The sequence below is a fragment of the Monodelphis domestica genome, chromosome 2 (genome assembly GCF_027887165.1).
Source record: "Monodelphis domestica isolate mMonDom1 chromosome 2, mMonDom1.pri, whole genome shotgun sequence".
Lineage (NCBI taxonomy): Eukaryota > Metazoa > Chordata > Mammalia > Didelphimorphia > Didelphidae > Monodelphis > Monodelphis domestica.
The window spans coordinates 141,665,308-141,682,833 of record NC_077228.1 but is presented as its reverse complement, the minus strand read 5'-3'; the positions used below and the strand labels follow the sequence as shown (position 1 = coordinate 141,682,833).

Sequence of the window (17,526 nt, the reverse complement as noted above, 5' to 3'; positions counted from 1 at the left end):
CCTTTCATGTAGAAGCTGCTAAATCTTGTGTTATCTTGAATGTGGCTCCATAATATTTGCATTTTTTTGGCTACTTGCAGTATTTTCTCCTTCACCTGGGAATTCTTGAATTTGGCTATATTCCTGGGAATTATCCTTTTGGGAATTCTTTCAGGAGGTGATCATTATATTCTTTCAATTTCTATTTTGCCCTTTGGTTCTAGAATATCAGGGCAGTTTTTCTTGATAATTTCTTGAAAGATGATATTGAAACTTTTTTTTTTTAATCATGGTTTTCAGGTAATACAGTAATTTTTAGATTAACTCTCTTGGATTTATTTTCTAGGTCAGTTGCTTTTTTCTATGAGATATTCCACATTTTCTTCTATTTTTTCATTCTTTTGATTTTGATTGTTTCTTGATGGAGTCATTAGCTTCCACTTGCACAATTCTAATTTTAAAAAATATGGCATGGTTTTCTTGAGTGAGCTTTTGTACCTTCTTTTTCATTTGGCCAGTTTCACTTTTTAAAAGTTTTTTTTTTTCCTTAGTGCATTTTTATACCTCTTTTACCAACTGGCCTATTCTGTTTTTTAAGTATTACTTTTTTTCAGTATTTTTTTTTGTTCTTTCTTTACCAAGCTGTTGACTCCCCCCACCCCCCTCAGGGTTTTCATGTATTATTATCATTTCTTTTATAATTTTTCTTCTACCTCTCTTATTTGATTTTTAAAATCCTTTTTGAGGTCTTCCATTAATTCTTTTGGGCATGAGAGCAATTCCTATTTTTCTTGGAGGCTTTGGATATAGGAGTATTGTCTTTGTTGTCTTCTATGTTGGTGTTTTGGTTTTCCCTGTCACCAAAATAACCTTCCATGCTGAATTTCTTTTTTTGTTGTTTGCTTATTTTCCAGGCTTTTGATTGAACCCCCCCCCAAAAAACCCCCCAAAAACCCAAAAAACCAATACCAAACTGTTAAAGTTGGGCTCTGTAAGTGTGGTGAAGGGAGCACTGTTCTAAGCTTCAGGTTCTTTGTGCAGCTGCCTAAAGAGCTGACACTGGGGATCTATCTGCTTTCAGTTCTTCCACAGTGGTATGATGTAAGGAGAGGTGTGTTTAATACTCTCCTGGCTTGTACTCTGATCTGTTAGTAATCACAAGCACTCTTTCCCATCTTAGAACTATGGCCAGGATCCTTTCCTCTGTGACTGATATTTCCTAGTGCTTCTCATCCCCCTGAGGCCATGCCCTTAGGACTACTTCCTAGCTCTGTATATGGATAGTGCAACTTAGAACCAGCAAATAGATCCCTGTAATCTCTTTCTGAGCAGTTTATCAACCCCCCTCCTCCTTTCTGTGCCTGAGAGCTCCAGAAGCATTTGCTGCTGCTTCAGCTTCACCCAGGCCCCTTTGTGGAAGTGGGTCTTACTCCACCTCCATTCCATGTACTAGATCCCTCATCCTGACCTTTTAACTTGTTTTGGGCTGAAAAATTACTTCACCCTGTCTTTTTGTGGGTTATTCTGCTCCAGAATTCATTTTGAAGTGCCATATCTTAGCTTTTTGGCGGGTAATTTGGTAGAAATCAGATGTATCTATGTATCTTCTCTGCTATCTTTGCTCTGTCCCAGGTAGGGGAGATTTCTAACAACTTGGGGAGAGTAGGAAGGGCTTCTGATAGAAGATGGGACCTGAAATTATTCCTTAAAAAGAAACTAGGTAAAATCAGGAAGAGGAATTTTGATTTTATCATTGTTTATTTAGTAATCATGGGCTATTAAAAATTCTACTTTGATTTAAGTGGTTGGGTAGATTTATTTTTGTTGCTTTATCTTTTACAGATGCAGGATTGCTAGAACTTCAAAAAAAGATCAAAGAAGCTTTTGAGGTTTTTGACCATGAATCCAATGACACTGTGGATGTCAGGTTTGGAAATCTTTTCTTTCATAAAATATTACATAGGAATGTTGTTTAAGCCATAGAATCATAAATTACTTAAGTAACAAGTGAAATATCAAGAAATCTCTTTCCTATTCACAGAATATATTAGATTTGTTATACCATAGCAATAGTTTTCTACCTTTGGCTTTATTAAAATATAGAAACCGAATCCTTGCTAATTCCTATTTTCTATACACAGAGACATAGAATTTTAGTAATGAAAAGGACCTTAAGGAAGCTGAAGTAAAAACATTTACTCACTAATACTATTTATGGTATATACCCCAGCAGGGTCCACACTGTAAGTAGATATTCTTTCTACTTAACCTTCATCAGCTTCTTATCCCATTTCCCACACAAACTGTGGGATACCTTTTATTCTTTCTTCACTACCAACCACATCGCAGGCATCCCAGAAAACTAGAAGATGGCCTTTAGCTCCTGCATCACTGAGAAGACTGAGGCCACCTGATCTGACCTCAGCTCTCCTCCCTCCATTCTCTGGAATTTCTCAGCATGATTACCTGCTTTATTTTCCTCTGGATACAGAGAAAAAAATGCCTCCCCTGTCCCTTACAAAGGCTAATTTCTCTCCCTGTGATATAGTGGGCTGAGCCTGACCGAGACTGATCCCTTGATGTGATAAGTAAAATATCCAATAAAAACAAAATTAATTACTCATCAGTCATTTAGCAGTTAACAAATGGACATAAACAAACATAAGTATTATGTTATTATGATACATAATAATATTAATAATAAATAATAAAATACACATAATAAACACTATATGCCAGGTACTATGCTTAGTACCAATGATAAAAATAAGCAAAAACAAGAGAATCTTCTCTTTCTCTCCCAGTGGAATTTAAGCTCCTTGAAGGCAAAGAATTTTTAAAAAATGTTGACTGTGTAGCCACATTGATAGTTGAATTTTTAAATAAGTTTTTTACTGATAATTTCTGTTTCTTACTTCATTGTTGTTTTCCCAAATTTCCCAAACCCCTCCCAGGGAACCATCCTATTATATAAACAGTAGTTGGGATTTTTTTTTTTTGAGAGAGGAAAAAAATCAGCATAATGGATTAGTACATTCAAAAAAGTCTAAAATCTGTGTAATGTGTAATACCTATGGACCTCCCACATCTACAGAAGGGTAGGTTGGGAATGTCCTCTCTTATCTCTTCATGTTATGCTTGATCTTTGCAATTCTGTTTACATTCATTTTTGACTTTTTGATGTGTAGCTGTTCTTTCCATTTACATTGCAGTAATCTCCATGTATACTGGTTTCTTGCTTCTACTTCACTCTGGATTAATTAATATAGAAATTTCCATGCTTCCTTGTATTCATCACATTCATCGTTTCTTCCAGTTCAGCAATCTTTCCATTACATTCAAGTACCTTGATTTGTGTAGCCATTCTCCAGTTGATGGGCTTTGTTTCCAAATTTTTGCTATCATAAAAAGTGCTGTTATAAATATTTTGTTGTGTATGAGTGCTTTCTTATTCTTACTGCTTCCTTGGGGTATAAGCTCAGTAATGGAATATCTGATTCAAAGAGTATAGAGATTTTAGTAATTTTATTTGCATAATTACAAATTGCTTTCCAATATGGTTGTGCCATTTCATAGTTTCATTAAAATGTATCAAGGTGTCTATCCTTCCACAACTCTTACAACATTGACTATTGCCATTTTTTATCATCTTTCTTGATTTGGAGGGTGGGAAGTAAAACCTCAGGGTTGTTGTGATTTGTATTTCTCTAATTATTAGTGATCTGGAACATTCTTTCATGTGATTGTGAGTAATTTGCAGTTCTTTTTCAGAACTGTTTGTTCAGATTCTTTGACTGATATATTGGAGTATGACTATTAATCATGTATATTTACTAATTGTTTATTTATCTTGGATACCAAGCCCTTATCAGAGAAATTTAATGCAAATATTTTCCCCTGTTTAACTCCTTCCTTTCTTATCTTAGGTGTATTACTTGTGTCTGTGCAGAAGCTTTTCAATTTTATATAATCAATTATCTATTTTATCTTTTATATTTGCCTCTATCCCTTGGTAGGTTAAGAATACATCTTTTATCCATAGCCATGATAAACTAATGATCTTTTAAATTTTTTAATATTATGAGTTTTAATATTAAGGTTATGTGTATATGTCCATTCAGAATATATTGTAAAATATGGTGCAAAGTAGTGGCCTAAGCCTAATTTTATGCCAGATTGCTTTCCAGTTTTCCTAGAAGTTTTTATTAAATAAGGAGATTTTTCCCTTGGTAATTTATGTTTTCCTCTGTATCAAACAAACATTGGGTTGTTTATTAAATTCTATTATTTCTGATTCTCCCTTGTCTAGTCTGTTCCATTAATCTCTTATTGTTGAATTAATTCCATGGAGCCAGTCTCCATTTCTTTGCAGATAACTCCCAAATATATATTTCTAAGTCTTTACCTCTTATAAGCTCCAGATCCACTTTTCCAACTAGCTACATTTCTACCTGAATGTTTCACTAGTACCACAAACGTATAAGTACTATATAAATATTGATGTTTACAACAACTCTGTGAAGTAGGTGCTTTGATTATTATCTCCCACTTTATAGTTGAGGAAACAGGTTAAAAAACTTGCTAAGTATTACACAGCTAGGAAGTATCTGAGGTTGCATATAAACTCAAGTTGTCTGGACTCCAAGCCCAGTCTTCTATCCACTGATAACCTGTTGGGATATGAAGCTGCAGGAAATGAGTAAGCAGATTAGCCGTCTGCATTGAATAATTGATTGTTTTTTTTTAATTATTTTTTCTTAATTTCACCTAAAAACAATTTTTAACCTTTTAAAAAAAATTTGAGCCAAATTCTCTTTTTCACTGTGTCTCGCTCTCTAAGACAGCGAGCAATCTGATAAAGATTTTACATGTGCAATAACATAAAACATTTTCCCATATTAGTCATTTTGTGGAAGAGGATTTGAACAAAAAAACAAAACAAAAATGAAGAAAAAACTGAAACATATTATATAGTATGCAATATAGTATGTTTTGATCTGTATTCAGGCTCCATCGATTCTTAGTCAGGAGGCATTTCTCATTGCTAGGTGTTGGGAATCATCTTGGGTCACTGTATTACTAAGAATAGTTAAGTCATTTACAATTGTTCTTCATACAGTATTGCTATTACCATGTACAATGTTCTCCTGGTTCTGCTTACTTCACTTTGTATCAGTTCATGTAGACCTTTCTAGGTTTTTCTGAAATCAACCTTCTTGTCATTTCTTATGGCATAATAATATTCCATTACAGTCATGTGCCACAACTTGTTTAGCCATTCTTCAATTCTTCAATAGATGAATAGCCCCTCAATTTCCAGTTCTTTGCTACTACAAAAAGAGCTGCTACATTTTTTATACACATAGGTCCTTTTCTCTTAAATAAAAAAATCTCTTTGAGAAACAAACTAGTAGTGGTACTGCTGGATCAAAGAATATGCACAGTTTTATAGCCTGTCAGGTATAATTCCAAAGTGCTCTTCTGAATAGTTGACCAGTTCACAACTTCACCAAGAGAGCATTAATTTCTACATCCTAACATTTGCCATTTTCCTTTTCTGTCATATAGCTAATTTGATAGGTATGATTTGGTACATTTTTGTTCTAATTTGCATTTCTCTAATCAAGAGTGATTTAGAGCATTTATTCATAGGACTATAGATAACCTTGATTTTTTTGTCTGAAAATTGCCTGTTCATATTCTTTAACCATTTTATCAATTGGAGAATGTCTTCTATTCTTATAAATTCAACTCAGTTCTCTATGTATTTGAGAAATTGGGCCTTTATCAGATACTTGCTGCAGAATTTTTTCCCTTGCTTTCAGCTTTCCTCCAAGTCTTGGTTGCATTGGTTTTGTTTGTGCAAAAACTTTTTAATTAAACGATTGCTTCTTATTGGTAAGTGCCAATTCTATCCATGTGCTGTGACCATGCCTAGAAGCATAATGATAATGATTGGACTTTAGAGGTAGAAATCATCCATTTTACATTTACATTTACAGGAGCTGACATTCCAAGAGGCTCAATGTCTTGGTAAGGGCACACTGATGATAAGTAGTAGAGCCAAGATTCTAACCTAAGTCTTCCACTCCAGTATACCTAGTTCCAATCATACTACAGATAGAGGGCTGTTCTTGTTGCAAATCATTGTAAATGAGGAGAGAATTTTGAGGAAATCTTTCTAAGGGTTAAACTACCTTAATCCACTTTTCCAGACGAAAGACAGCCTTCTTATTAGTAATAACATGCTAATATGTTTATGTGGTAAATTTTGAAAGCCCTGCAAAATGTCACAGGATCATAGGACCAAATAGTTTTTGAACTGAAATGAGTTTAGAATCTGCCTTGTTCAACTTTTTCTTTTTGCAGATGAGGAAACTGAGGTATAGGGAGGTTAAATGCCTCTTGTCAAATAGGGAGAATTCAAACCCAGGGCTTCTGGCTCTAGAATCAATGCCCTTTCCATTGTGCCATACCATGAAATCCTCACCAGATCTAAATATAGATAATACACAAAATACATCAGAGACTTGTGTTTTGCTTTTGGAATTCTTTAAATTCTTCAGATATTTATTTGGTACCTACTGCATGATAGGCATTGCTGAGGATGCTACTACTACTACTAATTGTTATTTAGAGAGTACTTTAAGACCTCCAAGCTTTTTACATACATTATCTCATCTGATGCTCCCAATGGTCCTGTGATGTAAATGCCTCAATATTGTTACACTCATTTTGTTGTTGAGAAAATAGAGTTTAAGTGATGTTCAGGGTCATGCAATAAATGCCTGACATGAGCTGTGAGCTGTGAATGCTCTATCTGCTCTGCTGTGCTGGTTCTTCAAAGTGAGTAGCCAGCCCTATTTACAAAAAAAAAAATGTATTGTGAGGGAAAGTGGGAAGAAATTGGATAAGTATACAAATAACTCAGTATAAAGTCATAGGATCAATCAATTATAAAGTATTAGTTAAACACCTACTGGGTGCCAGGTCAATACCTGGGACCATAGATTTAGAGGCCTCTAAAATCAAATGGTTCAACCTCTTTATTTTATTTAAATGAAACATCTTAGGACGGGACAAGCACCTTAGCAAAGGCCACACAGGTATTATGTAGTAGAAAGAGAATGGGAATCTGAGTTTCTCTGATCACAAATCTAAGGCAAAATAAATACCCTATGAGAAGTAAAAGTAAAATGTTGTGGGAGTTCAGAGGGATTTCAGGGAGAATCAAAGAAGGCTTTAAACCTTGGTTTTTTAGATGGCGTTTTAGCTTAGTTGGATTTCAGAAGCTGAAGATGTGGTGGGAAGAGCATTGTAGGTGGAAGGAATAGTACAAGCAATGAAAACTGATAGCATGATTTTGGGCAAAACAGTTAACTAATGTTTACCTTCTCTCCATACTTCCTTTGGGTGATTGAGGAAAATGGAGTGTTCCTTTAAAAAATGTTAAGAGGGACTTCAATCTGGAAAAAAAAAAGAGAGTAAAAGTTAAGACATGGAGAACTTGACTTATGTCAGGAATGAGTGAGAGGATGACTGTTCTCCAGAAGAGGGAGCTGGATGCTCTGGGGAGGAAGGATGGGAGGAAGAACTGCTGGTTGCGGGCTCTTTGTTGGGGAACTGAGTTAGTTCTTTATTGATGATGAGAGGTCTGGTGTCATACTGGGATGTCAGAAAACTTCCTAAGAAGACTAGTCAATCCAGATGAGTATGGCCTACTTCTGATGATTCATGTGGGTTTAAATGACACTGCTACCAGGACCTTAGAAAGCGTTGCCCAAGGTTTCAGAGCCTTGTACAAGGAGAACCCTAGAGCACAATGTTGTTTCCAGGTCTGCTACCTAGTGAAGGCAAGGAATAAAGGAAATGAAAAAACTGATTAGAGAGGTGAAAGACTGATTAAAAAGATGGTGTCTGGGAACAAGATTTGTATGTCAATCCCATAATTTAAAATATAAGTACTACAGGTTCTTGGCCAGGGATGGAGTGAATTTACTTTTGTAGTGCTTGACTTTCATTGTTGTGGATTTTTTTTTTGTCTGAGAATAGTTCCTATCTACTCTTTGGCAATTCAGTCAAATAAAATAATTTACAATAATTAGACCTATTTTGTTTGGTTCCAAAGGGCAGAACTAGGAGCAATGTTGTAAGTCACAAAGATGAAAATTTAGGCTTGACATAAGGAAAAATTTCCTAATAATTAGAGATAGTCATAAGTAGTCTGAACTGTTTCCGGAAGTGGTGAATTTCCCCTCCCTAGAGGATTCTAGCAGTCTGAATGACCACTTGCTTGGTATGTGGTAATAGAGATTCTTTTTCAGGTATAAGTTATATTAGATATAGCCACTGAGGTCCCTTTCAACTCTAAAAGTTCTGCGATTATCCTAATAAATAATATTGTTAAAATGTTAAGAGTTCATATTTAAATAATGCCTTTTGTTTTTGTCTTTCCTAAACCCTTTTCTTAGAATAGATACTGTGTACTGGTTCCAAGACAAAAGAGCAGTATGGGCTAGGCAATGGGGATGAAGTGACTTTCCCAGGGTCACACTGCTAGGAATTTTCTGAGGTCACATTTGAACCCAAGAACTCTTATCTCTAGGCCTGGCTCTCAATCCACTGAACTACCCAGCTGCCCCCCATATACCTAATTTTTAAAATGCTTCCTTTGTCATTTTATGGCATGATCATATTCTATTACATTTACAGACTAAAATTTCTTTGTTCTTCAATCAGTGGGTACTCATTTTCCTTGCAATTTTTGCTACCACAAAGAATAGTTAAGAATATTTTGTTTTACATGGGACCTTTCTTTCACCTCTTTGGAGATATATGCATCATAGTGGGATCTCTGGGTTAAAGGATATGAATAATTTATTGATTTTTATTGTATAAATCCAAATTGTTTTTGGAATTATTTTTAGAATCAATGGCAAATTCTTTTTAAACACTTAAAAGAATTTTCAACTTTGCCAAATCTTTCTTTGACATTGGATTTAACTTTTGGAAATAATAAAAAAATCATCTGAAGCCATATTTGGTGAATAAGGAGGTAATTTTTGGTTAAAAAAATCAGATATAATTCTTTAAAAATATTTATTTTAAACACTCTTTTCTTTTTAAATTTTGAGTTCCAAATTCTTTCCTGTCTTCTCTCCTACTCACTGAGACGGAAAGGAATATGATAGTATTTATACATGTGAGATCATGCAAAACACATTTCTATACTGGCAATATATTTTTTTTAATCAAGAAAAATTAAGCAAATGAGAAATTTATACCTTTTTTTGCATTCAGAGTTGAGCAGTTCTCTCTCTGGAGGTAGATAGCTTCTTTCATTATAAATCCTTTGGAATTGTCTTGGATCATTATATTGATCAGAGTAGCCAAGTCTTTTACAGTTGAGGAGCTTTTCAATATTGCTGTTATTGTGTATAGTGATTTCCTGTTTCTTCTAATGTCACTTCGCATTAGTTCATATAAGTCTTGCCATATACTTCTGAAACCATCTCCCTCATCACATCATTTTTTTTAAACCCATACCTTCATCTTCGAATCATTGTATTGGTTCTAAGGCAGAAGAGCAGCAAGGGCTAAGCAATAAATGACTTGCCGAGGGTCCTACAGTTAGGATGTTTCTGAGGTCAGATTTGAACCCAGGACCTCCCATCTCTAGACTTGACTCTTTCTCTACTGAGCCACCAAGCTACCCTCTACAATGATTTTTTTCCTGTATATGTTACAAACCATTACTGAGCCACTAAGCTACCCTCTCCTCTCTCTCTACTGAGCCACCAAGCTACCCTCTACAATGATTTTTTTTCCTGTATATGTTACAAACCATTACCTATCTGTTGGTGTGGTGAAGGGACCACCTTTGATGGACCACCTCCTGTTTACCAATTGGAGACATCTTGGTATGTTCAAGGGAAGAGCTGAATAATGAGCTTCTCAAAGTATATATCGGTATCAGATCGGTATCAGATCCAGGGCCTTTGAGGTCTCTAGTTGTCAAGAGGGCCATTGATCTGTCATTTAATTGGTTATGATGCTGACCTAATCAATAAATTGATATTTTTATCCAAAATCGGTCTCTCAAAATAATTTTAATTATAATACCATTTGGCCACATCTGTTTTTTCAGTGCTATTTTCTTCAGTTTTTTTTTGGGTCGCATTTGACAAACTGTTAATCCTTTTTTCATAATTTTCTTGCATCACTGTCATTTCTTTGTTCAATTTTTCCTCCACCATTTATCTCTTTAGCAATTCTGGGAATTCTTGTTGGGATTGGCTTCAGTTATAATTTTCTTTGAGGCTTTTTTGGTAGCTGTTTTCACAATGCTATCTTCTAAGTTTGTTTATCTTGGGCTTCCTTGCCTCCATAGTTGCTTTTTTAGGATCAAGTTCTATTTTTATTGTTTGCTTCTTTCCCAGCCTATTTCTTAACTTTGAACTTTATGTTAAAGTTGAGCTCTGCTAACCTTGGGGTAGGGAGCCATTGTCGTAAGCCTTAAGCTGTTTTGTGTTGCTCTTTTCAGAGCTAGTTCTGGGGAATGTACAGGTTTTCAGTGGTTCTAAGGTGATATGCTCTTGGGAGAGGTATGGTCACTGCTCTCTTGGCCTGTTCCTGTTCTTTATCCCAGAAGAAACCCTGGTCCCCTGCAGCCAAGAATGCTTGCATTTTTCTTGGCCCTGGAACCGTAACCAGGACCCCTGCTCCCTTGTGACTGACCAGAAGCGCTCCTCTGTGCCCTGGATCTGTGATCCAGAACTGCATTTGGGCAGTAGAGTTGCCAGTCAGCACCCGCTATACCCAGTGCCAGCAAAGGAACCTCTGTAATCTCATCCTGATTTATCCAAGGGTGCTGTTGCTGCAGCCATTCATTTCTCTGAACAGGCTTCTGTCCTCTGCCATGGACTTTTCCTTCTGACCTCGTAATTTTCTTAGGCTGGAAAAATGTTTCACCCTGACCTTTGGTTGGTTTTGCTCCTCCAATTTTTTTTTTAAAATGTCATTTGGTGTTCAAGTTCTTTAGAGGGGAATGTTGGGAGAGGTTAGCTGGATACTACCCTTAATCTGCCATGTTGGCCTCTAAGTCAGGCATAATTCTAAAGCCATAAGATTAATTTTTTTCCTGTGACTAGAAAATTGGCATAGAAGGAAAAAATACCATAATGCTCAACAAGCCAGTTAGTTACCCAGAGAATATTTGTTTCCTTAAGATCTTATTGAAGGTTTCTAAAATTCCATCAGTTATAAAAATGTTTACTTCTTTTTGCTAATAATCCATCTGACAGGGAGTTTGTCTTGGTTAAAAACTTTTGTTAGGAAAAAGGACAGGGAAAATCATGTTCATAGCATACTAATAGGGGCATTCAGTTGGTCTTAAAAAGAGATTTCTATAAATCATTATATTATACTGTTTTGGAAATTTAAGTTTGGCTGGCCTTAACCTTTTCTTGTGGTCTTATGTAAATTGCCTCTAAAATTCTTAAGAAAGCATCTATCTGTTAGTAATAATAGGCATAACAATTATACTAGGTTTTCCATAAATACTTAAAAACCCTAGCATACTTAAAAAAAAATCCTTACCTCCTGTCTTAGATTCTATACTAAATACTGGTTTCAAGGCAGAAGAGAGGTAAGGGTTAGGCCATGCAGGTTAAGTGATTTGTCCTGGGTCCTACAAATAGAAAATATCTGGGGCAAGATTTGAACCTGGTGCCTCCTGTCTCTAGGCCTGGCTTGCTATTTACAGAGCCATCTAGCTGCACCTGCTAGCATACTTTTAAGCAATCCACTGGAAAATACTTTTTATTTTAAGACCTAGTTATGGCCCTTGTATCTTTATTTCAAGGCTTTAAATGCTTTAAACGAAATTTAAAAAAAAACTCTCTCTTTTGACTTAGATGCTATACTAAATATTGGTTCCAAGGCAGAAGAACAGTAAGGCCTAGGCAATAGGGATTAAGTGATTTGCCCAAGTCACACAGCTAGGAAGTGTCTGAGGTAAAATTTGAACCCAGGACTTCCTATCTCTAATCTTGACTCTATCCATTGAGCTTTTAGCTTTTATATGTCTTGATGTTAACAAAGGTGAGGTAGCAAGAGGACAGAAGTGGGAAGGATTAGAGAAATGAAAGATAATGTATCTATGTACATATATACACACATATATGCATATTTATTATATAGACAGGCTTGGCAATAGAAAATAAGTTCTAGATAATTTGTTATTTTGCCTCCTAGAACTGCTTATTAACTGGTTCTTTATCTCTCTAATACAGTAATGATTTTTATCTTGTAAAATAGATGACATTTAAATATCACTTTGTAGTATACAAAGAACTTTAGATATATTATTTCACCTGTAGTGATAAGTAGTATATTATCATCTCCATCTTCCCCTTGAGGAAACAGATTCAGAGGTTGTGACTTGTTCAGGGTGACATATATAGCTTGTAAGAGATAACTGAACTTGGGTCTTTAGGTTCTAAAGTTAGTGGTTCCCCTCCCCCCCTTCCCTGGAGTACCTTCTGAATCATCAAAAGAAGATGATTTATTTTTATATTAGATTTGGGGTTGAGTATCTTTTGGGGGCAGCTAGGTGGCATGTTGGATAGAGTGCTGGGCAAGTTACTTAACCCTTGTTTGCCTCAGTTTCCTGATCTATAAAATGGGAAGAATAGTGGCACCTACCTCCCAGGGTTGCTGTGAAGATAAAATGAGAAAATATTTTTAAAGCAGTTAGTACAGTGCCTGGCACATAGAAAGCATTATATCAATGTTATTATTATTACTATATTCTAATTCTCTGGAAAGTTTTAAACCATGTATAATATATATTATAAATTAAGGGTGGGCAAACAGGAACCTTGAGAAGCCATGTAACAATCCATTAGTTGTTCATTCCTGAGATATATCTAACTATTTCTATCTATCTAGATATCTATGTAGCCAAATATGCCTAGGTATACACATAAACACATATTTTTTAATGGTGTGTCTGTTAAAGAATATAATTGTTTTTCTTGGCTTGTCGAAGCAATGTCCTGATTAAATGCCTGCTTCTCAATATAATTATTCATAATAACTTATTAGTCAGAATACTACATTTCCTACATTTAAAGAAAACAAAGGCTTTGTTAAATTGTAATTTTTAAAACGAGTATTTAATATATACATATATGTCTACACATGTATTTTAATATTCACAAGAGTACACCCTTAAAAAATGTTTTGATAGCCATTTGCCAATAATAATTTCTCAGATAATTGCCTGTAAGTGTGGAAAAATAGCACGGGCTTTTCAGAGCCCCAAAGTGTTATTTCCAGTAGTTGGCTCACCTTCAAGGCTGTTTCGAATATTCAGATTCTACCAGGCAGCTTCCCCATCCCCCACTTTTACCTCGGGTGCGGAGAACAATGGCCCATTTTCCTCCCAGGGTGGGTACCAGTATTTCCCTGGTTCGGTGGAGTGAAGTACTTCCCTGGGAGGGCAGGGATTTGCTGTCTATGTTATGCACCAGAGAAGTCTTCTTAAAAACAAGTCTGGATAAGAAGGTATCAGGGAGGCTTAATTTGGGGGGGAAGGAGGCTCTTCATTTGTTCCCAAGGACCTTTAAAAGTCATAGCTGGTGCTGAACAAGATCGGCAGTACACATTTCCCAGCCTCTGACTTAATTAACATTCATTGGGGTGAGTTAACTAAGGACATTTAACCCTCATTTTTACTTCATCTTGTGCTTTTGCCAAATGGAATCTAATCTAAAAAAAAAAGGAAAAGAGAAAAAAAAAGAATCCAAATCCTCTTTTCCAATTTGGCTTTGGCCTCCCTCCTAGCCCATGCTTTGGAAGGGAAGGGCCCTCAGCTGCCCTGGCACTGCATATCAGAAAGGATTCTGAACACTAGGCCCTGAATCCAACACCTTCACCCACGAAGGTGGCTTGGGGCCTGCACCGCAGTGCATCATGGGAGCCTCCCCAAGCATCCAAGGGTTCTGTCTCCATCTAGTGGTAGAATGCTGATACTACATGCAATGCCTTGGAAGGACTCCAGGAACTGGTTATCAGGGCGGAAATTTTACCCTGATCCAAATGCTGTTCTAAATTAAAAGATGATGCCATTGTTTGAAGCAACCTGATTGTGACTCATTTGTTCTGACTTGAATTTAGCCCTTATCACAGTGACTGCAGGAGATGTGGTGCTGGTGCAAGTGTGAATCGTCTTGTGTCCCAGCTTTAGAAGACTTCTGCAGTTAGTTTCCATTTAGCAAAATGGGAGACGACTATGTCCCTAGAGAGTAGAAATGAGACCTCTCTGAGGATCTGAATGGCTAGAGAATAATAGTTCTTAGCCTCTGTGTGTGTGTGTGTGTGTTTGTAATGGACCTCTTTGGTAGCTTGGTGAAGCCTGTGGACTCCTCAGAATACCATCTTCAAATGCAACAAGATAAAATAGGTGGAATTAAAAAGGAAATAAATTATTTTGAAATTCATTTGTTGAAATATTTTAAAAAACCAATTATATTGAAATCCAGTAACCAAAATATAAAAGAAGCCCAAGTTCTCAGATCCTAGGTTACAAACCCCAGCCCTAAATGAAATAATTGGGTTTCACTTAGCCAGAACCCTTTTTTCCCCCTAATTTGAAATGCTTAATTGTTGCATATAAGAGTAGAGAGAGGAAATAAGTGTTTATAGAGCCCCTACTAAGTGCCAGGTGCTATGGTTAGGGTTTCACAAATAATTAACTCATCTAATCCTCCCAGTAGCCTTTTGAGGTAGGTGCTGTTATTATCCTCATTTTATAGTTGTGTCGATTTGTATATACAAGAGAAGTTTTCTTACATTAAGTTAGGATAAGAGATATCAGGGAGGCTTACTAGGAGAGAAAGGGGGGCCCTAAGTCACTGTTCCCAGAGACTCTTAAAGGCAATAGCTTATGTTGAATAAGAGTACAAATTTCTAAATGCTTTACAAATATCTCATTTGAGCTCCACAACAACCTTGTGAAATAGGTACTGTTATACCCATTTTACAGTTGAGGAGGCTGAGATAGATTAAATGGTTTGTTCAGGGTCACACAGTAAGAGTCTGAGATAGCTTCATGACCTTAGATCCATTGTTTTTTTAAGAGAGGGCATTTGAAAAGAAAATAATTATTCTTTTCTCAGTGGTGTTGCAGAAGACTATAAGAGCCCTGTTTAAGGAGCCGAGATAAAGAATTGAATAAATGTCATAAATACTGACAAACTTGAAACAGCTAATCAAGAAAATAGCCTGGACAGGAAGAAGGTAGGAGTGGGAGAATCAGAAGTCACAGAGGGTAGGGATTGATTGATTGATTTCCTGTTGCCTTTGGGCCCTCCTTTTCACCTTCTTCCAAAATGATGTGGTGGCTAGGACTAAGAGGACCGGAGTTCAAATCCTACTGATGTGGGCCTCTAGGTTTACCTCATACCCCCAAATTATAGAAGCATTTCAGGCCAAACTATAAACAGGAAAATTCCTCTGCTTCCTTTTGTTCTTGTTAAGGCTAGAGAAAGGGTTGGCCTGGACTTCAAAGGCTAATGATAAGAAAGATCCTTGAGAGAATTATCCCCTTTGGACGCAGAGATACACCTCCAGGCTATGCTTTGATACCATCAGGATGTACCTAGTCAGTTTGTCCCCTAAACTATGAGGATCACCCCCTATCTCTTCAGGCTGACCCCGACCCCTGTCAGATGACTACCCCCCACCCCCCCACCCCTTGGTGCATACCCTCCTCAAGTCCCTTATTGCCTGTTGTAAAGAGTATAAAGGCCCTAGAATTAATGCCCTCTAGGAGGAGGCTTTCTATCTATGCTGTCCTCCCAGTCAAATTCAACATGAATTCCGAATGAATAAAATTTCTCTTTTTATTCTAAGTTTTGGAGTCTTGCATTCTTGCAAAGGGTACTCATCCTGAACCCAGGGCGTTCCCCTCAAACTACCCACAACACTGTCATAGACCCCGGGTAAATCATAACCTCCCTGGGCTCCAGAGTGGACTCAGTTTTTGATGGATTACTCTATGTTTCATGTGCATGTACGCACACACATGCACTCAACATGTGTTTTATCAATGTAACTGCACCACACACATGTAAATAGAACAGGCGCCTATAGATGTATATGTTGTGTTACATACACATACACACAATGCACGTATGCATATTTACTAGAGCAGGGCTCTCAGGTAAGGTACGTTGTCTACCAACGCAGCTCAGTACCTTTTATGCAATTTCTAGTTTTCAAGTAGTTCCTGGAGTCACTGAGAAATTAGATCAAGTGACTTGTCCAGGATTACAGAACTAGTGTGTGGCAGAAGCAAGACTTCCCCAGATCTTCCAGGTTTCAAGGTCAGCTTTCTTATCTACTATAGCATCAGACTGACTATTAGAATTTTATAAAGTAAATTTCTTTCCAACCATTACCATATTTGAGCTCTATTATATATTTTTTTTCTTTAAAATATAATTTGATTTTGGCCTAATTTTCAATACAAATTCACCTTTAAAAAACCCATGTTTGTGGAATAAAAATAGGCTTATTCATAATACTGCATTTAATTTTCTTGTTTTTTTTCTTTTTTCTTCTGTTTCATCTTTTATTGTATCATAAACTTATATCCACACATTTAATTTCTTTCCCTTTATTTTTTTTCTCAGCAATATTGTCTTCTATATGTTAACCCCCTTGCCTTTTTAATGCTTTCCCCATCTTTTCCCCTGAACTTGCCTTTCTTTCTTATCTCTTTCCTTTCCTAGGCTTCTTGATGACTTCCTCAAACAAGTTCGGCAATATTTTTGACTTTTGTTGTCTCCTGTGTTCTCTCCTCTCCTCTCCTCTCTTCTCCCCCCCCCCCCCCCTTCCCCTACTATCTTATTCTTGGGGCTAAACAGTTAGCAATAAGATTTCTTCTGGACTGGCCAGGCTCCCAGCTCCCTTCAGTTGCCATCTGGAGTTCTTCAGGACCCACCTGGCACCCTTCTGCTGCTTCTCCATGCTCCTGGCAATAGGGCTACAGTGGGAGTAGAGATCACAGAATTATTCACTCATCTCTCTTCTTTGCCCTTGAATCCCAGAAGGGAGAATGAATAAGAGGACCCATGGGGAAACTTATTGCTCTAAATCCCCTCAGACTTACCTATTTCGGGGTTACAATTTAAGAGCACAGGGACATCTTAAAGAAAACTTATTCCACTCCATTAATCCTTCTTAAAAAATCCATAGAATCTTTGGGAATGTAGTAAGCTAAACATCCTTTTTTTCCTTGATAGCCACTCTTTACATCACTATTTTATTGCTCAGTGTGCTCAGCAGGATAACACCTGCTTAAATGAGATCTCGTCTTTTTTGATCAGAGACCAGATTTGGAACTCAATAGAGGAACCAAAGCCTGGCCTGGCTTTAGACAGTTGGCTACTGCTCATTCTCCACTGCTTGGGCACAGTTCTGAGCATGAGTCAATCACAAAATCAGTATTTACCGGGTTTCTACAGAATGGAACTGCTC

At 36.7% G+C, this 17,526-nt stretch overlaps 1 protein-coding gene and 1 long non-coding RNA gene across 4 annotated transcripts in view; one reads left to right on the top strand and one right to left on the bottom strand.

The window, feature by feature from the left end:
- Positions 1 to 17,526, top strand: part of EFCAB2 (EF-hand calcium binding domain 2) — a 111,410-nt gene that overhangs the window by 47,366 nt on the left and 46,518 nt on the right. For all 3 annotated transcript variants that reach the window (XM_056816056.1, XM_007481522.3, XM_007481523.3), the window contains one exon: positions 1,822 to 1,906. In XM_056816056.1, the coding sequence (XP_056672034.1) occupies positions 1,822 to 1,906 (85 nt within the window). The remainder of the gene's footprint in view (positions 1 to 1,821; positions 1,907 to 17,526) is intronic.
- LOC130457159 (uncharacterized) lies at positions 1,862 to 15,708 on the bottom strand. Its single transcript, XR_008916238.1, has 2 exons — positions 7,371 to 15,708; positions 1,862 to 6,839 (listed from the first exon to the last, which is right to left on the bottom strand). It is a non-coding gene; the product is annotated as an uncharacterized LOC130457159 (long non-coding RNA).